This window comes from Salmo trutta, chromosome 13, assembly GCF_901001165.1.
Source record: "Salmo trutta chromosome 13, fSalTru1.1, whole genome shotgun sequence".
In the NCBI taxonomy this organism is placed as follows: domain Eukaryota; kingdom Metazoa; phylum Chordata; class Actinopteri; order Salmoniformes; family Salmonidae; genus Salmo; species Salmo trutta.
Window position 1 is genome coordinate 52,666,654 of NC_042969.1, and position 21,138 is coordinate 52,687,791.

General features: G+C 41.3%; 1 protein-coding gene across 5 annotated transcripts in view; it reads right to left on the reverse strand.

Moving 5' to 3' along the window:
• Positions 1-269: 269 nt before the first annotated feature.
• The window catches only part of LOC115205989 (uncharacterized protein C14orf132), a 35,650-nt gene continuing 14,781 nt past the window's right edge, over positions 270-21,138 (reverse strand). Inside the window, exons 2-5 of one of the 5 annotated variants that reach the window (XR_003880723.1) lie at positions 13,860-14,035; positions 4,258-6,891; positions 3,306-3,428; positions 270-2,320 (exon numbers count right to left, since the gene is read on the reverse strand). Coding sequence is in view for 1 of the 5 variants with exons in the window: in XM_029772472.1 (XP_029628332.1) it covers positions 6,673-6,891 (219 nt within the window). In the remaining 4 variants the exon portion in view is untranslated. Of the gene's footprint in view, positions 2,321-3,305; positions 3,429-4,257; positions 6,892-13,855; positions 14,036-21,138 lie in introns of those variants that run through there. The other 4 variants (XR_003880724.1, XR_003880722.1, XR_003880725.1 and 1 more) reach the window with 4 other exon arrangements.

The following is a 21,138-nucleotide window of genomic DNA, read 5'->3' on the forward strand; positions in this document are numbered from 1 at the left end:
GCCAAATTAATATTCGCCTTTATCCTGACGATTTACTGGTTTTCCAGTGTACTAACAGGATCAGGCCGACACCAATACTTTTACATTAATATTCCTAATTCCTATGTAAATCCCTTTCCTGACATATTATGTAACATATCAGCCAAGCAAAGTTAGTTCCCACAATCCAAGGTTGTTCCAGCTCTAAAACTTCAGTTGGATTAGTGCTTTTACCTCGTGATTTACCCCAGTTGCTCTCAGAGAAAAAATATTTGACAAATGCACAAATGGCCATGAAAAAGCCCAGGATTTAATTTTCAGTCAAATTGCTACTGACACTAATTGATTGCCGTTTTAATTGTATATATGAGAAATCAAAAAAGCCACATTCATTTCATATTGCATTATAACACTCCATATCTCCAGAAGGCCACTTGAGTGTGGATGTGCCAGAATGAATAAGCTGATTTCAGTTTTGAACTGGAGTTGCCATTTCAGAGCTAATTCTGAAAGAGCAAGAGAAAGCCCCCTCGTTAAATTCTGATGAGTAACCCATTACAATGAGTTTGGGGAAAAACATTTGTTCAAAGGGTGAAATTAGTCCACTGTGGATTCAACCCCATATGAGCATGACATTGACAGATTTGTGATAGCATAATATTATTCATTCACATTCAAATGAAGAATAAGAGCCTGACAGGACAGCCCATCATTTTCACATTCTTAGCAATTTAATTGAATCATAAAGGATGGTAAATCATGAGGTTAACAGACAATATAGATTTTTAATTATGCAGGTAAAAACACGTTTACTTCTAAGCTTTTTCTGTTCGCTTGCAAGAGTGTGTAAAAATAAAAAATAAATACATCAAGACTTTTAGCAGCAATGTTTCTGCACTGACTGAATTACTAAAACATTGGGGAAAAAGTACACGATCGATAAAAAGTTTACAAAAAAATATTCCTCAAACAAATAAACATTAGTTCTACATATTTGTTCATGTACAAAGTAAATAATCATTTAGCAATATTCCATAAAATAAGATAATGAATTTTACATTATTTATCCCTTACTGGAGCGCAGCTTGCAGAGTAGTCAACTAACAAAATGTTGGGATGGAAGTAATCCAACACATGCAAACAAGCTAGGTAAGTAAGCTTATACTAAATCAAAATATCACAATAGAAACTGAAAACACAAGAAAATGATCATTGTTGAACTGTCATGTGGTCTCGCACCAGCTGCATTTAAGTGTTTTCCATATTAAGATATATTTCCAATGAGCATGCACACATGGCTTGGATGTTGGGACTAATGAGGAGCATATGAACAACAGAGCTGGTCTAATTTACTGATGTGTACACAACCATTATCCTTATAAGGTGCACATATTGAATCCTGGCTCCTGTAATGCAAGCCACAATGTGTGTGTGTGTGTGTGTGTTTTGGTTAATCTAGCATGGGAACAAAATAATAACGAGCCTCAAATATCAGGTTCAAAATAAAACTGGTTTCAATAACTTTCATAGTGCTTATACTGTACACTGCAATCATGATTACACACACTGAAATGAAAAGAAAACCCAAAATGTTTCATTTCCTTTTTTAAACAAGGAATGTAGGTCATATATTTATGGAAAGTCAAGACAATAAGTATCCCCCCCCCTAGAAATGTCATTTAAAACACATTGCAGTAATGTGACTCTGTGCAGTATTTTGTATGAAGTAATTGTTATAGAATGCTTTTGTGAATGAATTTAACTAACACGGTGACTGTATTTAGCCAATAGCCTTTTGATAATCAGTATTTCATAGCGGTAACCCTGACACCTACAGGGAGGTATCAGAACGTACAACCCTGCAACTGGATGCACAGAAAAGTAGAATCCAAGTGTTCAGAGTCAACGAAGTCGATGTATATCCATTCATTCATTGCAATGAATGTGTGAATCGCTGTCAGAAATCCATTTCAAAACAAGACGTACAGGACTCCAGAAGGATGTTGCTCTTTTCCTAGTGTGGTTTCACTTTCTATGTTCTTTGAGTGTTATGAGTCACAGCACATTCCAAATAAAGTCAACTACAAGTAACCTTGGATAAGATATGGTATTATTTGTTGAAGTCATGAATACGATGTCTGTTACCTCTCAAGTCCCACCTCTTCCATAATATCCCTCCTAGCCCCCATGTAGTCTTTATGTGTTCCCTGTAGGTGCTTTTATAAAAGTCACAGTCCCTAGTCACCCATACGGTCTCTGCTGTACTGAGGATACAGGAAGTCTGCTTTAATGAGCCTATATGTTCCTGGGGGCAGAGGAAGGATGGACAATTCCTGGGAGTCTGCAGAGACAAACACAAACAAGCCACGGGTTAAGGGAGCCGCTGTGAATCAGGAGGGAAGGGAGTGCATATGATGTCCGGCAGCATTAAAGTCAAGAAGCATTCTCATATCTCCGACTAACCAAACATGCAGCGTAGCCTCGTAATGCAACACTCCGCCGAGGATGAGAGCTGGGATGCTTAGGACCCAGAGCGATAGAACACCACAAAAGTGAGGTGATCTATGGAGGGTGTTCCCATAGCAACAACATATAGAGACACCCACGGAAGTCTGACTATATTTTCATTACCCCGCTAGGTCATTTGTCAATTCATACATGGGTATATCACGATATGTGAAATGTTGCATTCATAAGTTATTAAATATTTACAAAGACTATCATGCTTATGAATTATAGAACTTCCAAGTTAGTGTGGGGCAGCATATTTATGTAACATAGTCTAGGGCGCTACCTCAGCAGTAAGCATGTTTGACTGTGTGTGAATAACTATGACATTAGGCAATACAGTGCTTATTAATTCAAGCTAAATTATAACTAGTGTAATTGGAGAGAATATTAGCCTCAGGGCTCTATTCAATCCGTATCGAGGAAGTTCAGCGTTGCAGTGTGATTGAAATTTAAAGGCAATGTTAGTGGAGACTGCATTCTTGGTAAAGGCTGCATAAGTCGGCTCAAATGGAAATGACCTTTACATTTCTATTGCGCAATCTGTACCGCTTCAGAGATAAAGATTGAATAGAGCCCAAAATTGAAGCGTAAGTAATTTAGCCCAGGAAGACTAGCTCCCCTTTTAATGGCCCCTATACATTTTTCTCATTTGCTAATTATAACCATGGTGAGAAAAATGGTGTAAAACATTGAAAATGTATTGAAAGATACGAACAAATACAAACCCTGAGAGCACATAATGACATCATAGCATTGTCATCACAACCATGTTACGGAAAGGCACATTTACATTGTGTGTGTGTTCGCTTATATACCCAGCTGCTCCTTGCTCCTACAATTCTCCTCTCGTAGGAGTGACTCGTCCATTTCCCCAGCAACGGCCGGACTATTTCTTGCTGCCTGGGAAGGAAGAGGCATGTGGGCATGAGGTGCCCTGCCTCGAGTCAGAGGTCAGTGCCAACGCAGACACCACGGTCTAGTGCTCTGCATGGATGGATGGATGGATGGAGGGATGGATGGAGGGATGGGGGGATGGGGTGGAAGGAGAGAGAACAGAGGGGAAAGGAGAAGGAGGATGGAACGTGCAGTGCTCTATGGGGTGTAATTAAGCAGTCCCCTCTGGGCCTATGGAGGGAGGAAGTCAAACGTGGTGAAATACATCTGTTGGTGGAGGGAGCGCCCTATAGCCACGTCTCCCCCATTTAACAGCTGTAACTGGCGGGGTCTACAAGAGTTTTGTCATAGTAGTATTTCTTTATGAATGTGACATTTATCATAATGCAGTAGAGGATACATGACAAGTCTACACAGGCTCTCAGTTAACACCTTATTGAGAGGTACTATTAATCCATTAGAACGAATAAGGAGATGACATGCTTAACGGAATGTTTAAACTCAAGATCTACAGTAGACTTAGTACGAATGAAGTAATGTTGACTTGTAGAAATAAAGAAACAGTACATAAAAACAAATCTGATTATGAATGAAGCATCCCTCCAAGTTCCCCAATACTAAAACAAATAAGTGTTTCCTTTAACAGGCAGATGCATACTGCATAGCACAACAGGCGGTAATTAACAACAAATCTTAAACAGTAAAGGGCAGTTTCCCGGACACGGGTTAAGCCTAGTCTTGGAATAAACATTCGGCTCAATAGAGAATCTCCATCTGAATGTTTTTTTTTTTTGTTGAGTCCAGGATTAGCTTTATTCGTCCGTGTCCGGTGAACCGCGCCTAAGTGACGTTGCAAACTGGTTCATACGGTACCTGGGCTTGAGGCTGTGATGACGTCTTGTCGTGTGTAGGAGGACCATCATCCATGGTGGTCAAGGGGCGTCCACGGTCAATAAGCAGTTGATGGGTAGGAGTTGTGTAAGTCAGTTCAGGCACATAATTCGAGCCGTAGACAGTGGGCACCTGAGCCTTAACCAGTCCCATGTCAAAGCACACAGCCGACACAAGGGTAGAATAAATTCATATTGTAGCTAACTGGGATTCCTCACCTAGTTCATATGAATGTTGCTTCAGAATAGTTACTGTATTAAAGCAACTACATATAGTGGGGATGTATATTACTAACTTGTTAGCGTCATCTTGAGTTATTGCCAGCAGATACTTATGACCTCATACTGTGCAACTTGTTGTTGTTTATTGTAAGAGACAATGCATTACTGTTCCCACAGGTTTCTTCTGACTAAGCCCTCTAAGGAACCTGAAAAGGACTGCTCAGAGATGCCATGATGAATCTGTCTCTTGTTTTCATTAACTCTACTGTACAGTGAGATCAGGGCAATTAGCTGTGTGGAGTGATGTCTCAGCCAGACTTTTGATCCTAAATCTCTCCATCTTAAAACCTTTTATTCCACTTCGTTGGTTTCAATTTTTTTTTAAACTATTTTCCATTATACTTCAAAAAAAGTCCTGTAATTCAAAGCGATGACATGGAAGTTGGCTGTTATAAATCAAATCCCATGCAGTCACTCCTCTCTCCCCTTCCTCTCCCTTTCAATCACAACGGGTGCTGATTAAATGAGGAAGTCACACTCTAAAAATGCACTTTGAAGCACTATCTTTGTTCAGCGCAGCCGAGTGCAGCAGGGATCAGATCTGCTCTGATCACCGCAGCGCAACGGGGAGGTCAGTGTTCGCTTTAGGAAAGAGAGAGAGGCATTACATCTCATTACAGCCCTGCCGTTTGACAAGTCTGTGGCCCCACTCCCCTGGGTGCATGGGAGACAGCACAGCACAGAACTACTGGGGCTGCTGCCACTTACACACACTAGTCTACTGAGAGACAATCTGAGGTGAATGTGAGATTCTGCCTGCCTGGCACAACAACAACAAAAAACTAATGTTAACCGCAATGGGGTTTCTTATGACAGGAGCAAAATCATTTAATTGCTAGCTCAACAGCTTGGGGCCTTCGTAGCGGCGGTCTGGTCATTTGGGATAGTCTGGTTATGGTGGGCGGCTCAATGATTTAGTGCGATGTAATTGGTGGCTCCGTAATTGCAGATAATGTCAGCAGGGGTGGTATAACAAAAGATTTGTGCTGACAACTTAATTCCCTCATTTGGCTTGTGGGTGATACTGTGTTTGTATACATCGGTCTCACTTATAAACATTATCCACAGCTATCCCACTGGGAACATTTAATTGAAATGACGTGGCAACAACTTTGATTCAACCAGTGTGTGCCCAGTGGGATGTCATCACTGCATAGTTAAACTGGCACAGGTCTACAGCCACTGCAGAGATGCAACAGGTGGGCACTGAACACTGCAGTTAAAATGGAAGAAAACTCCCCAGTTTATTGGGTTTTATAAAGTGCTTGGGGAGATTTCTATCACAGAGGCTGATGAGGACAGGACAGAGCAGTAATGGTGAATGGTAGTGCAGGGGTGCAGCAGTCACAGGAAAGAACACCGAGTACTGGGGGTACTGCCAAGTCTGCCCCGGGCCCCTCCGCTGTCCCCTCGGCGCCCCTACCAGCCACCATCTGTCACATATCTCTCTACTGGTCTCCGAGACAGTGGCCAACCACAACGAGAACTGCTGATTTGGTGTTTAATTATATCACCCTTATTTAACCAGGTTAGTCTCATTGAGATAAAAAATCGAATTTTCAAGAGAGACCTGGACCAAGACAGCAGCATCAGCACATTCATTCCAGACAAACAGGCACATGACATCAACCAGACAAAGATATATGGTGTGGTGTTCTGTTCAGGTTCATAGGCAGAGGGGATCTCACAGCTGTACACTAATCCTTTAAACTGACCTCTGGTGATCAGGGAGGCTCACTCAGCTGCTTTAGATAATGTCCATTTCCATAACTCATTTACAAAGGCACAGCCCACATCAGCTCACTTCCCACGTTTATCATAAAAAAAATAGTAACACAGAGACATAGGCTTTAGGTAAGATACAGTATGGTAACTCCAGAGGATTGTCTCTCTCTCATTCCTAGACTTATAAATGCATTCATAGTCCTACAGAACATCAGTTAAACCAATCCCTATATTTACACTATCATATTCCGTCGACCCTCAGAACAGGGCCTTGGCTTTAATATTATGGATGGACACATACAAGATGAAAATTAATACACGGATAGGTTAAAGTGGAGGGGAAAAAGGTGGCAAGAGGGAGGTTCGGCTGTGTGCTTGTAACTAACGGGTCTTAGAAGGCACAGGCGCAAACCACTGCTACCACTACTATGTTGCCGATGGTTGCAATGACGGCTACCCAAAGCCAGATGGCGTCGCTGGAGTACTTGCCCTCCTCTTCCGCCTCGGTCGGCCGGGAGAAGTTGGCATTGAGGTTGGAGGTGGAGGTCTGGAGGGACGTGTTGCCATTGTACGGGGAATCCATGAAGGCCCCACTCACAGCCGGAAAATGCTGAGGGACAAAAGAAGGAGAGAGATGAGAAGATGACTTGGATCGAGGCCAGGATAATAGCATATCAGAGATAGGCTATATGTACAGCAGCTCTGTAAACCCTTTGTCCAAAAAACGGCATCTGGAGGGTAACAGGTATCATAAGGTTGATAAAATGGTCCACCACTCAGTTAATGAAGTACTGAACACTAAATGTGTTTTAAAAGGGTATATCAAGTGGAATCGATAGAGGGAGATGAGAATAGAAACACGTCGGAGAGACATGTGCATGTAGGTACTTGGGAACATCCCATGTACAACGTGGACTGTATGATGTGAACGGAAATACCCTCAGTGCTGTGAGGGCAGACGGGGGAACAAGAACAATCCAGAGCATCTGGTTAGTCACTGTGGCGTTTCTACCCTGTGTCCTATTCTGACGATCACAGCTGCATGACCTATATTATACAACACAGTCAGGCACTGTCTCCCTCTCTCCTATGGGACTCACCAGTGTTTGTGCAGAAGATGTCCTCAAATAACTTACCGAGTCAAACTATAATACTCACGATTAAAACCCATGAACAATTTAAAAGGTGCAGTTAACCACCTAAAGGATTTCATACATACATACACATACAATATGATAAGAAAATGTATTTGCTGTGGCTTTTTTTGTGTGATTCTTGCAAATGTGCAGCCTTGAACTAGCTAAATGAGTCACCAGACGAGAGTGTCCCTGTTGTTATTTGGAGGAACGTTCGGAGGACACGGACAGGTTTGTTTTCTTCACCCCTCTTCACCTTGCCTGGCTTAAAACACACATCCATTTATCAGCTAAGTCTGAGTTGGCCCACCAAGCTCTTAACATATGGCTGGACCAGCCAGACGGGACAACTGCACGTAGTGATGGCTCAATCATTTAGCTGTTCCTTGTCCCCGCGCCTCATTGCCCCTACCGTCTCCACAGGGACAGGCTCGATCCATCAGGAGGGGACACTGTCATCATTCTCTTACTCCCATCTGCCACTGATAAGAAGAGAGAGGAACAAGGAGGAACCACCGGGCTACCTCCACTACACCTCCTATCAGGAAGAGTGATCAGGGAGAACTTGGTGTCCACCAAAGTTTCAATTGAACAACAATTAAAGTTGTGTAGTGTTGTCACAAACTGTCAGAAACCGTATCAGGGAAGCTCATCTGCGTGCTCGTCGTCCTCACCAGGATCTTGACTTGACTGCAGTTTGGTGTCGTAACTGACTTCAGTGCGCAAATGCTCACCTTCGATTGCCACTGTCACGCTAGTGAAGTGTGCTTTTTAAGGATGAATCAACTTCAACGTTGTGAACAGAGTGCCCCATGATGGCGATGGGGTTATGGTATGGGCAGGCATAAGCTATGGACAAAGTAAACAATAGCATTTTATCGATGGCAATTTGAATGCGCAGAGATACCGTGACGAGATCCTGAGGCCCATTGTCGTGCCATTCATCTGTCGCCAACACCTCAGCATGATAAAGCATTGCCCCATGTCGCAAGGATCTGTACACAATTCCTGGTAGCTCAAAATGTCCCAGTTCTTCCATGGCCTGCATACAGTGCCTTGCAAAAGTATTCATCCCTCTTGGCGTTTTTCCTATTTTGTTGCATTACAACCTGTAATTTAAATATATTTTTATTTTTATTTTATGTAATGGACATACACAAAATAGTCCAAATTGGTGAAGTGAAATGAAAAAAATTACTTGTTTTAAAAAATTAGAAATCATTAAAAACGGAAAAGTGGTGGTGCATATGTATTCACCCCTTTGCTATGAAGCCCCTAAATAAGATCTGGTGCAACCAATTACCTTCAGAAGTCACATAATTAGATAAATAAAGTCCACCTGTGTGCAATCTAAGTGTCACATGATCTCAGTATATATACACCTGTTCTGAAAAGCCAGAGAGTCTGCAACACCACTAAGCAAGGAGCACCATGAAGACGAAGGAGCTCTCCAAACAAGTCAGGGACAAAGTTGTGGAGAAGTACAGATCAGGGTTTGGTTATAAAAAAATATCCAAAACTTTGAACACCCCATGGAGCACCATTAAATCCATTATTAAAAAATGGAAAGAATGTGGCACCACAACAAACCTGCCATGAGAGGGCCGCCCACCAAAACTCACGGACTAGGCAAGGAGGGCATTAATCAGAGAGGTAACAAAGGGACCAAAGATAACCCTGAAGGAGCTGCAAACCTCCACAGCGGAGATTGGAGTATCTGTCCATAGGACCACTTTAAGCCGTACACTCCACAGAGCTGGGCTTAACGGAAGAGTGGCCAGAAAAAAGCCATTGCTTAAAGAAAGAAATAAGCAAACACGTTTGGTGTTCGCCAAAAGTCATGTGGGAGACTCCCCAAACATATGGAAGAAGGTACTCTGGTCAGATGAGACTAAAATTGAGCTTTTTGGCCATCAAGGAAAACGCTATGTCTGGAGCAAACCCAACACCTCTCATCACCCCGAGAACAACATCCCCACAGTGAAGCATGGTGGTTGCATCATCATGCTGTGGGGATGTTTTTCATCTGCAGGGACTGGGAAACTGGTCAGAATTGAAAGAATGATGGATGATGCTAAATACACGGAAATTCTTGGGGGAAACATGTTTCAGTCTAGAGACTCATACCCCAAGAGACTTGCAGCTGTAATTGCTGCAACAGGTGGCTCTTCAAAGTATTGACTTTTGGGGGGGTGAATAGTTATGCACGCTCAAGTTTTCCATTTTTTTGTCTTATTTCTTGTTTGTTTCACAATAAAAAATATTTTGCATCTTCAAAGTGGTAGGCATGTTGTATAACTCAAATGATACAAACCTCCCAAAAATACATTTTAATTCCAGGTTGTAAGGCAACAAAATAGGAAAAATGCCAAGGGGGTGAATACTTTCGTAAGCCACTGTACTCACTGGACATGTCACTCATTGAGTATGTTTGGGATGCTCTGAATCGACGTGTACAACAGCGTGTTCCAGTTCCCGCCAATATCCAGCAACTTCGCAGAGCCATTGAAGCGGAGTGGGACAACGTTCCACAGGCCACAATCAACAGCCTGATCAACTCTATGCAAAGGATATGAGTCGTGCTGCATGAGGCAAATGTTGGTCACACCAGATATTGACTGGTTTTCAATATCTGGTAAATTTGCTTATAATTATGTTATGACATCACATGCCCAACCTACCTTCAAAAGTATTTGACAATCATAATTTATTCGAAAATCAGTTTCCATTATAATTTGTCGCAATAAATAGTTAGACAACAAATCCACCCCTGTGGAAAGGATAAAAATGTTGTCAATCTTTAGAAAATGTCTCCTATATCTTCCATTTCCATTACACAGGTCGCAATGATTGCTTTTATCAAATAAACCTGGGTTAATGGAAACCTGCCCAATGCTTCTCAATGGTGAGGATGTGTCTAAGGCCCTGAGCTACTGTGAAAGACTGCAGAGACACAGGCCCAGTGAGGGAATGACACAAATTACTTTGATTGGCTCACAATGAGCTCTGTCTGTCCCTAGAGGCCAATGAGAAACCCATTGAAACAGACAGAAGGAAGGAGCAAATTAAGACTTGAGGTTCATCAATAGTGATCGCTGTTAGGAGTTGTAATTAATACTCTCTAACAAGGCAATGGGAAAAGAGCCAAGCATTCACTGGCAGGCTGGGGAGCCTAACTGACAAGCTTCTGTTTCCTGTCACAACACGAGAGGAGATCCCAGCTAAATAAAAATCATGTCTTTGATTATGTCATCCCAGTTCTATTTCAGTGTGCTATTAAAACCTGGGAGGAACACACAGATAAGGGCACCCCAGGGCCACCAGAGAGGTGTGGTGTCATGACAGGGACAATAAATGTTGAAGTTAATACCATACAGGCCCCGCGGCTGTGTTGTTTTGCATGATTTTACTTAACTGACTTGCCTAGTTAAATAAAGGTTAAGAACAAATTCTTATTTAAAATGACAGCCTACCTCGGCCAAACCCTCCCCTAACCCAGATGATGCTGGGCCAATTGTGCGCCGCCCTATGGGAATCCCGAACACGGCCGGTTGTGACACAGCCTGGGAACGAACCAGTGTCTGTAGTGATGCCTCTAGCACTGCAATGCAGTGTGATTACAGTTGATTACAGTTGATGGTATCAGGTGTGCTGAAGTTTGTGTCAAAAATGTGTTCCACTGAGGCAACTAAAGACGAACTGTCCACCAAAACATATATCACAGTCAACAAACATCTGGGTCCCAAATAAAGCTCTGGTGATACTCCACAGCATTAAGAAACCCATAAAGAGTAGGACACTGGATATTCATAGCAACTCCTTTCAGCAGAGATAATAACCAGCTTAGGTTCCAGGGAGGCTTCTGAAGGCGTCATTCCATCCATACATGAGCTATATACTGTACACGAAGGTCCTAAAGACCTTACTCCTTAACTTGGTTTAAAAGCAACCAGAGGTGATGTTCCCTGTCGCGTTTGGATGGAAGAGTTGTCCGAGGACGTTGTCATTGAAGTGGAGGCAGGGTGAGAGTTCACCGTTCAATTCTTCTTTTAATGATCAGTAGGTCTGATAAAGTCTCCCTCACCTCACCAATTATCAGTGCAGATAAAGAAACCTAATTTAAGGCTCGAGTACAGCCCATGGTGTCAAAGCGAAAGTTCTAAACAAGGACCTTTCTCACAGTGGAAAATTATTTGTATTATGCAAGATAATATCCAAGGCAATATCCGATATGGATTGCTTGATATCCAAAATCCAATATCCAGATGGTTTAGGTGTCATCTTCTAAGAGAGAATAGAAAATATCAACTCACATGGTCACACAGAGGAGGCCTGTGTGAAGGATGACGGAACATATCTATGAAACATCCTGAACGTCATATTCATATTCACATATGCATAGCAGCACTTAAGTGATCTCTTAGCACAGAAGTTCATCATCTGTCTCCACTCAAGTGCTATGCTCCAGATACTCTTTCTTCCAATAGCGATGACAGGGAAGAAGAATAACTAAAATGCAATTTAGACTAGGAACAATCATTTCTAAGCAACCTTTAAAGGAGGCGTTTGCTTTTTCACTACCACATTTCTATTTTTGTTGGGACTCGAGCAATACCTCTCCATTCAGTCTACAGGTAACTGCCAAAATAAAGGAAACAATTGAGTAAATGAGGGGTCCAGACACTTTTTGTTGTTGTTGCTTTCACTTGTATTTCAGGAACTCTAACTAGCGATTCATTTCCTCATTTACGGAGGCTCTGAAAAGACATGAACAAATGCTCCAAAAACACCCAAATAGTCATTTTAGAAACGGAAACACTCTCAGTATAGTAATGCAGGTCTTTAGATGTTGTACACATGAAATTGTGTCATTACAAACCTTATCCGCAACGTTATATTCAATTTAGTTGCGACTCGAGTGATACCTCTCTGTCCAGTCTACAGGTTACTGCCAAAATAAAGAAAACACTTGAGTAAATGAGGGTTACAAAGTATATTAAAAGCAGGCGCATCCACACAGGAAATTCCAGACATTTGTAGAATCGATGCCAAGGCACATTGAAGCTGTTCTGGTAGCCCATGAACTCATGGTGGCCCAACGTAGCTCATGGTGGCCCAACGTATTAATACACTTCATGTTGGTGTTTCCTTTATTTTGGCAGTTACCTGTAGCAGCAGGTTACTCTGAGAATGGACAGCTGGATAAAGGTAACGGATTGCGTCGCACAAAATGGATATAACGTTGCCGAAAATGTTTGGAATGACACAATTTAATGTGAACAACATGTAAAGACCTGCATCACTATATTGAGAGATTTTTTGAGTGAGGTGTATTTGGGTGTTTTTGGAGCCTTTGTTCATGTTTTTTCAGAGCCCCCATAACGCACAACGAGGATGAGAAAATGTATTGCTGGTTGTGGGTAAGTTTCTCAAAAACAAGTGAAATTGCAAAAAACTATTTCTGGACCCTTGTATAACATCCCATTTACATAAAAATGTTTGAATTGGTTGTAAAAAAGCGAAGAAATTTCCATAAAATTCTTAAAATGTATTTTTTTAATTAAAGTGCCAATATTTTTCAGAGAATAAAGGAAGGCCGTTTAAGAGATTTGAGTGCCTGTAGTTCCCCTTTTTGTTTTCTTAGTAAAGACTGAGCCAGAAATAACTAAATATCTATATATGGTTGTAGTTTAACTATCTATCCTCATTACCCCGCATTATATCGCAACATCAATGAGTAAGACAGCTAGCATTTGTGACCTATTGGTCTTGTTTGTTTACATTTTGTATGCAAAGTCATGCCTCTAATTCCAAACATCTTAAAACATAGGGATGTGTCAGAATAATCCTGAGAACAACATTTAAAGATCAACACGCAATCCCTTGTCTAATGATTTATTTACCACGTCTCCACTCTCACGGGGAGAGAAATGACTGACATAAATGGGACCGTTGTCAACCCAGCCAAAATGAAAGTGATGGTTATATCAGCTTAAATGGTAATACCACCATGTGAAGTCATGAGAGTCAGGTCATTAGTCAACCAGCTCAGAAGGCTAAAAGCCTAGGTCATTTTGCCATGCACCACTAACTTTCCAATGCATTTCACAATTCACATGCACAAATCGTACTTTGTTTAGCATGTCCCAAACATGCTCTGCCCATGTGTCCGTGCTTCAATGTGCATTACAATCACTAGGCAGAGTGATTGAAAGCGCAAGAGCCGCTTCAAGTGAAACTGACTGCACGGTGAACCGCATACGCCACGCTGTCAGCCAAACAAGCAAAGTACAAAGTTGAGTTATGTTAGAGGATGCAGGGACAATGGAAGACACACAAAGTCGAGAGTCGACCCAGGGGAACGGGTGATGGGGACGACACGTAATATTTGAGGAGGGGGAGAGAGTGGGAAAAAGAAGAGAGAGAAGGAGTGAGTACCTACTGTAGGCTGTTTCAGTAGACTTCTCTACCACTTGCTGTATCACCGGAGGGCTGCGCTGCGAGTGCTGATTCACCACAGAGAGGGGGATTTTTAAAAGGAGAGCGCTGGACTCAGATGGCACTGAGCAGCGATTGGACCAGTGCAGAGAGACTAAGTCATGGTTGTGTTGGTCTGGTCTGCATGAGGGAGGGGCAAGGGATGCAGAGGAACAGGGGTGAGTCTATCATTTAGCAGTGGGATTTCAGTAAACAGATTAAGGTCAATCTACAATGATGTGGTCGCTTAGAGCTAACTCTCTGGGAATCTAAAGCCCCAACAAACACAGTCCACCTGGTCCCAGTCCCAACCTTGGATCTGACATGTGTACAGCCACACTAAGTCACCATTTCCCCAGCAGCCCCCACCCCCTTTGCAAATAATATCATTATTACACTAATGTGTAAAGCCCTGCAAAGACAGTTGACACGATGGACTCCTGACATTGCTGTGGGCCTTGGCTCTGATGGACTAATAACTTTAAACACTATGTTCCATTCAGGGAAGGGGAGAGAAGGTGGCTAATCAGACAATGGAGCGGTAGTTGCATTATGATATTATTACTTGGTTAAGAGGAGATGGAGACATGAAAAGAGCCGATCGTGAATCGTGGGATGAAGGGAGCTCATCTTAACCAAGGGTCATATTTATCAGAGATTGGGAGTATTATGCTACATGTACTTGAAATACGTATTTAAATAACTTGAGTATTTTGCAATTTTTCTTTCACTGGCTTGAACTACAGTTCAGTGTATTTTGTAACAATATACTCTAGAGAACTGTATTTCGTATTTCCTAAAAACTTTTCAACAGTCCTGATAAAAAAAAATGATATATGGCCTATTTATAAAATAAGTTGAAATTTAAAAAATGGTGTTCACACCATTTACAATTGCAGAGGATATTTTACTTAAATAGTCTCTTTTTTGTTGTTGCCTACTTTAAATATATTTTCTGTATTTTAAAAATGTATCGTTGACAACAATATTTAGTATTTTATTTGTATATGTTCTTTACGGTATTTTATAAGATACATTTAGATGTATCTTTGCCCATCTCTAGTCATTCAAATGTGGTCTTATTTGGGGGTGGAGCTCATTAGAATAATAATACCCAACATGCTTTGCAAGTGGTCATTTTTCCATTTAGGTAATTTAGCATCCAGAGCGATTTACATTCAGTGCATTCAACTAAAGTAGATAAACAACCACAGATCACAGTCATAGCAAGTCAAACATTTTTGTTACCATTACTGAGAATGTTTTTGAGGTTAAGGGGGGAAATTGCTAATATATTTTGAAAATAGATACTGTACTTGCAAAAGTATTTTGTATTTTATTTTGATACATTAGGCTTTAGGGTACATTGTAATTGTATTTTGTAAATATTTTACTATTATTTAGTCAGCATTGTGTTTAAAAGAGGGAGAGAAGCCTTCCCTGTAGCTCAGTTGGTAGAGCATGGTGTTTGCAACACCAGGGTTGTGGGTTCGATTCTCACAGGGGGCCAGCACAGGGAAAAAAAAAAAAAATGTATTAAATTGTATGAAATGTATGCATTCACTACTGTAAGTCGCTCTGGATAAGAGTGTCTGCTAAATGACTAAAATGTAAAGAAGAAAAACAAGGAAAGATGAGAGAAAGGAAAATAAGGACTTTTACATGTAACCACCAGCCTGTTGCGCCTGCATTAACATGAATTATGGATGCCGTCACAAAGAAGCTAAAATATTCAAGGTACCAATTATGTAATGACATTCTACGCTGGGAAACAATGGACCAACTCTCTCACATGTTAACAGCATCATCACAGCTCCTTCTACCCGTCATACATTTATGACAGGGCGGGTGTTAAAAATACATCAACAAGCACAAAAACAAGCCCAATTTGTTACAGTACAGAGCCCTTTTACCGAGACCAGACATTTTACAGTGCAATTAGCCAGCTCTAAAGTGCTGTTATGTAGAAGAAATTGAAGGGGGTGTGGCTTGTCTCCCCTGCCTCTTCTGAGAAGCGAGGGGAAAAGGCTGCAGAGCAAGCAGATGTTTCTCCCCTCTGTAACATCTGTCTGAGCAATAGGTAATCAGTTGCAGAACTTTACTGTTTGTCCCATTTTAGTAGTACACCTCAAAACAAAGTGGTGGACACATTTAAAAGGTAAGAGCATCAGCAAGAGAAAAGGCATCAGTCCACAATAGAGTCTTGGGCATATTTATTGTTAAAAAAAGAAATGTGGAATATAAATATTGTATGTTTTCATGCAGCTTCAGCTAGAAAGAGATGAGCCGTGGGGCAAATAGTGTGGCGTTCTGTTGTCTAAACTGTCAATGTGACAGAAAGTATACACAAAACAAATAGGGAAAAGCGCTGACCCAGTTTTCTACAGATAGATTACCCCAGATGACAAGTGTAAAGTACTATATGTAGTGATGAGTTTCCAACATTGACCTAAACAGATTTTGGGAGGATTATAATTGTCCATCTAAACATCCTTGAGGGTGAAAGGATGTCTTCATGAAGTGACAGAGACAACAAATGGGCTTTTCTACAACACACCAGTCTATCCACCCACTTAAAGTCCAATCTCACTGATTTGGCATGTCTCGGTGTGTAGCCTACTCTTGAGGTGAGCCATATTGTCCACAATTTGTTTTCAGAACATTCACTGACAAAAACGTACAGGAAATAAAATGGACGTGTGTTATCTTTTATTGAAGAGCCCCTGACCAGGGAAATGCACTCGGGAACATGACAAGTGGCTGGATTTGGCCTGGAGCGAGGGGAGAAAGGATGGGGTACACAGACTTGTTTTACCCCACTTCTAAAAATGTGAACTGCACACTCACACACACACACACACAGTCAGTGGTGTAATGTACTTAAGTGAAAATACTTTAAAGTACTACTTACAGTTGAAGTCGGAAATTTACATACACCTTAGCCAAATACATTTAAACTCAGTATTTCACAATTCATGACATTTAATCCTAGTAAAAATTCCCTGTCTTAGGTCAGTTAGGATCAACACTTTCTTTTAAGAATGTGAAATGTTAGAATAATAGTAGAGAGAATGATTTATTTCAGCTTTTTTATCTCTCATCACATTCCCAGTGGGTCAGAAGTTTACATACACTCAATTAGTATTTGGTAGCATTGCCATTAAATTGTTTAACTTGGGTCAAACGTTTCAGGTAGCCTTCCACAAGCTTACCACAATAAGTTAGGTGAATTTTGGCCCATTCCTCCTGACAGAGCTGGTGTAAGTGAGTTAGGTTTGTAGGCCTCCTTGCTTGCACACGCCTTTTCAGTTCTGCACACACATTTTCTATAGTACTGAGGTCAGGGCTTTGTGAGGGCCACTCCAATAACTTGACTTTGTTGTCCTTAAGCCATTTTGCCACAACTTTGAAAGTATGCTTGGGGTCATTGTCCATTTGGAAGACCCATTTGTGACCAAGCTTTAACTTCCTGACTGACGTCTTGAGATGTTGCTTCAAGATATCCACATAATTTTATTTCCTCATGATGCCATCTATTTTGTGAAGTGCACCAGTCCCTCCTGCAGCAAAGCACCCCCACAACATGATGCTGCCACCCACGTGCTTCACAGTTGGGATGGTGATCTTCGGCTTGCAAGCATCCCCCTTTTTCCTCCAAAATTAACAATGGTCATTATGGCCAAACAGTTATATTTTTGTTTCATCAGACCAGAGGACATTTCTCCAAAAAGCACAATCTTTGTCCCCATGTGCAGTTGCAAACCATAGTCTGGCTTTTTTATGGCGGTTTTGGAGCAGTGGCTTCTTCCTTGCTGAGCGGCCTTTCAGGTTATGTTGATATAGGACTCGTTTTACTGTGGATATAGATACTTTTGTACCGGTTTCCTCCAGCATCTTCACAAGGTCCTTTGCTGTCGTTCTGGGATTGATTTGCACTTTTTGCACCAAAGTACATTCATCTCTAGGAGACAGAATGCATCTCCTTCCTGAGCGGTATGACGGCTGCGTGGTCCCATGGTGAACCAGACTTGTGGCTGTCTACAATTTATTTTCTTAGGTCTTGGCTGATTTCTTTTGATTTTCCCATGATGTCAAGCAAAGAGACACTGAGTTTGAATGTAGGCCTTGAAATACATACACAGGTACACCTCCAATTGATTCAAATGATGTCAATTAGCCTATCAGAAGCTTCTAAAGCCATGACATCATTTTCTGGAACTTTCCAAGCTGTTTAAAGGCACAGTCAACTTAGTGTATGTACATTTCTGACCCACTGGAATTGTGATACAGCAAATTAGAAGTGAAATAATCTGTCTGTAAACAATTGTTGGAAAAATTACTTGTGTCATGCACAAAGTAGATGTCCTAACCGACCTTCCAAAATTATAGTTTGTTAACAAGAAATTTGTGGCGTGGTTGAAAAACGAGTTTTAATGACTCCAACCTAAGTGTATGTAAACTTCAGACTTCAACTGTAAGTATTTTGTTGAGGTATCTGTACTTTACTATTTATATTTTGGACAACTTTTACTTCACCACATTCCTAAAGAAAATAAATGTACTTTTTACTGCATACATTTTCCCTGACACTCAAAAGTAGTCATTACATTTTTAATGCTTAACAGGACAGGAAAATGGTCCAATTCATCACTCAAATGAACACCTCGTCTCATCCATACTGCCTCTGATCTGGTGGACTCACTAAACACAAATGCTTTGTTTGTAAATTATGTCTGAGTGTTGGAGTGTCTCGCCGGCTATCCGTAAATAAATAAAGAACAAGAAAATTGTGCCGTCTGGTTTGCTTAATATTCGCAATTTGAAATTATTTCTACTTTTACGTTTACTTTTGATACCTAAGTATATTTTTGCAATTACATTTACTTTTGATACTTAAGTATATTTAAAACCAAATACTTTTAGACTTTTTATTGGATTAACTTCACTTATACTTGAGTCATTTTCTATTAAGGTATCTTTACTTCCACCATACTTTTTCAACCACTGCTCTTACACACACGCACGCACGCACGCACGCACGCACGCACACACACACACACACACACACATCTTTCTACTCACTCTATTCAGCTCAATTTGCTTACACCCTCCCCTGTTGAACTGACATACCAGCACTGTTAAGCTTTTCTACACATGCATGTTCATCACGCTTGAGAGAAGTGCTGAGTTGAGAGCATCGCATGAGACGTATTTGTATACATGTATACATTTCATTGGTGGGAGATGAGGCCGCTACGCAAGCATCGTTTTGAGTTTCATCTAGTCATTTTTTATGGAACACTACAGCACTAAAACCTAAGCCTCACATTAATATAATAACTGTTCTGAACATGTAGTCAGAGCAAAATACTATAGATTTTACTGCATTTGGTTGTTGCAATGGTTGCTCCATGTGATGGTGGATAACCATGGTGATTCTCCTGTACTAAAGTAGCTCTCCTCAATTATTGGTGTGTATGTAAACCTATGGTCAGTATTAAGCACTGGGATAGAATGTCCATTCTGAGGGCATCAGATTCCCCTAATGCACCCTCATCTTTTCAACGCCTGAATAGCTCTTAAATCCTCCATCTCTTCTCTCATCCCAGTGAGCAGCACAAAGCATTGTGTCCATTACTCCACCACTGTCAGATTATCTGGTGTGTGTGTGTGGACGGATGATCCCTTTTTTTCGTGTGGGAATTAACCGTATATTTGTTTTGTTAACACGGGGGTTTGTCATCTCCTCAAAACAGGGCTCTGGGTTATATAAGTAACTTCATCTGCTCCTCTATGTTATCCCCTATTAATTGGACTGGTTTGCCATGCTATCGTCCCAGATGACATGAGAGAGGGCATTTATTTTATTGCCATGCAAATCCAATGAGAACAAGCAGAGTCAATTCGCCCCGCCATTGTTGGGATGGGATCCATCAAACTGATACGCCAGTGCCACAGGAGGTAAGATGCTACAAGGCTCTTCATTTCTTACTGGGTGGCTTAGGGACTGAGCACATCATCTGACTGTTTTCAATAAGACTACAGGGATCTAAGTCTCCTTTGGTTCCTCGAGTATAGGGATGGGCAAGTGGTGGGCCGGGGCCATGCCCCCCTTTTGTAGGCCGGCCAATCAATACCCCCCACCAAAAATATATATATGTAGTACCAGTTAAAGTTTGGACATACCTACTGATTCAAGGTTTTTCTTTATTTTTACTATTTTCTACATTGTAGAATAATAGTGAAGACATCAACACTATGAAATATCACAAATGGAAACATGTAGTAACCAAAAAAGTGTTAAACAAATCATAATATATTTTAGATTCTGGCCACACTTTGCCTTGATGACAGCTTTGCACACTCTTCGCATTCCCTCAATCAGCTTCATGAGGAATGCTTTTCCAACAGTCTTGAAGTAGTTCCACATTTGCTGAGCACTTGTTGGCTGCTTTTCCTTCACTCTGCGGTCCAACTCATTCCAAACCATCTCAACTGGTTTGAGGTTGGGTGATTGTGGAGGCAGGTCATCTGATGCAGCCCTCCATCACTCTCCTTCTTGGTCATTGTCCTTTTGAAAAACAAATGATAGTCCCACTAAACGCAAATCAGATGGGATGGCGTATCGCTGCAGAATGCTGTGGTAGCCATGCTGGTTAAGTGTGCCTTGAATTCTAAATAAATCACAGACAGTGTCACCAGCAAAGCACCCCCACCCCTCCTCCTCCATGTTTTATGGTGGAAACTACACATGCAGAGATAATCCGTTCACCTACTCTGCGTCTCACAAAGAAACGGCAGTTGGAACTAAAAATCTCAAATTTGGACTCATCAGACCAAAGGACAGATTTCCACCGGTCTAATGTTATTGCTTGTGTTTCTTGGCCCAAGCAAGTCTCTTTCTTATCGGTGTCCTTAAGTAGTGGTTTCTTTGCAGCAATTCGACCACGAAGGCCTGATTCACGCAGTCTCCTCTGAACAGTTGATGTTGAGATGTGTCTGTTACTTGAACTCTGTGAAGCATTTATTTGGGCTGCAATTTCTGAGGCTGGTAACTCTAATGAACTTATCATCTGCAGCAGAGGTAACTCTGGGTCTTCCTTTCCTGTGGCAGTCCTCATGAGAGCCAGTTTCATCATAGCGCTTGATGGTTTTTGCGACTGCACTTGAAGAAATTTTCAAAGTGTTTTAAATTTTCCGGATTGACTGACTTTCATGTCTTAAAGTAATGATGGACTGTTAAT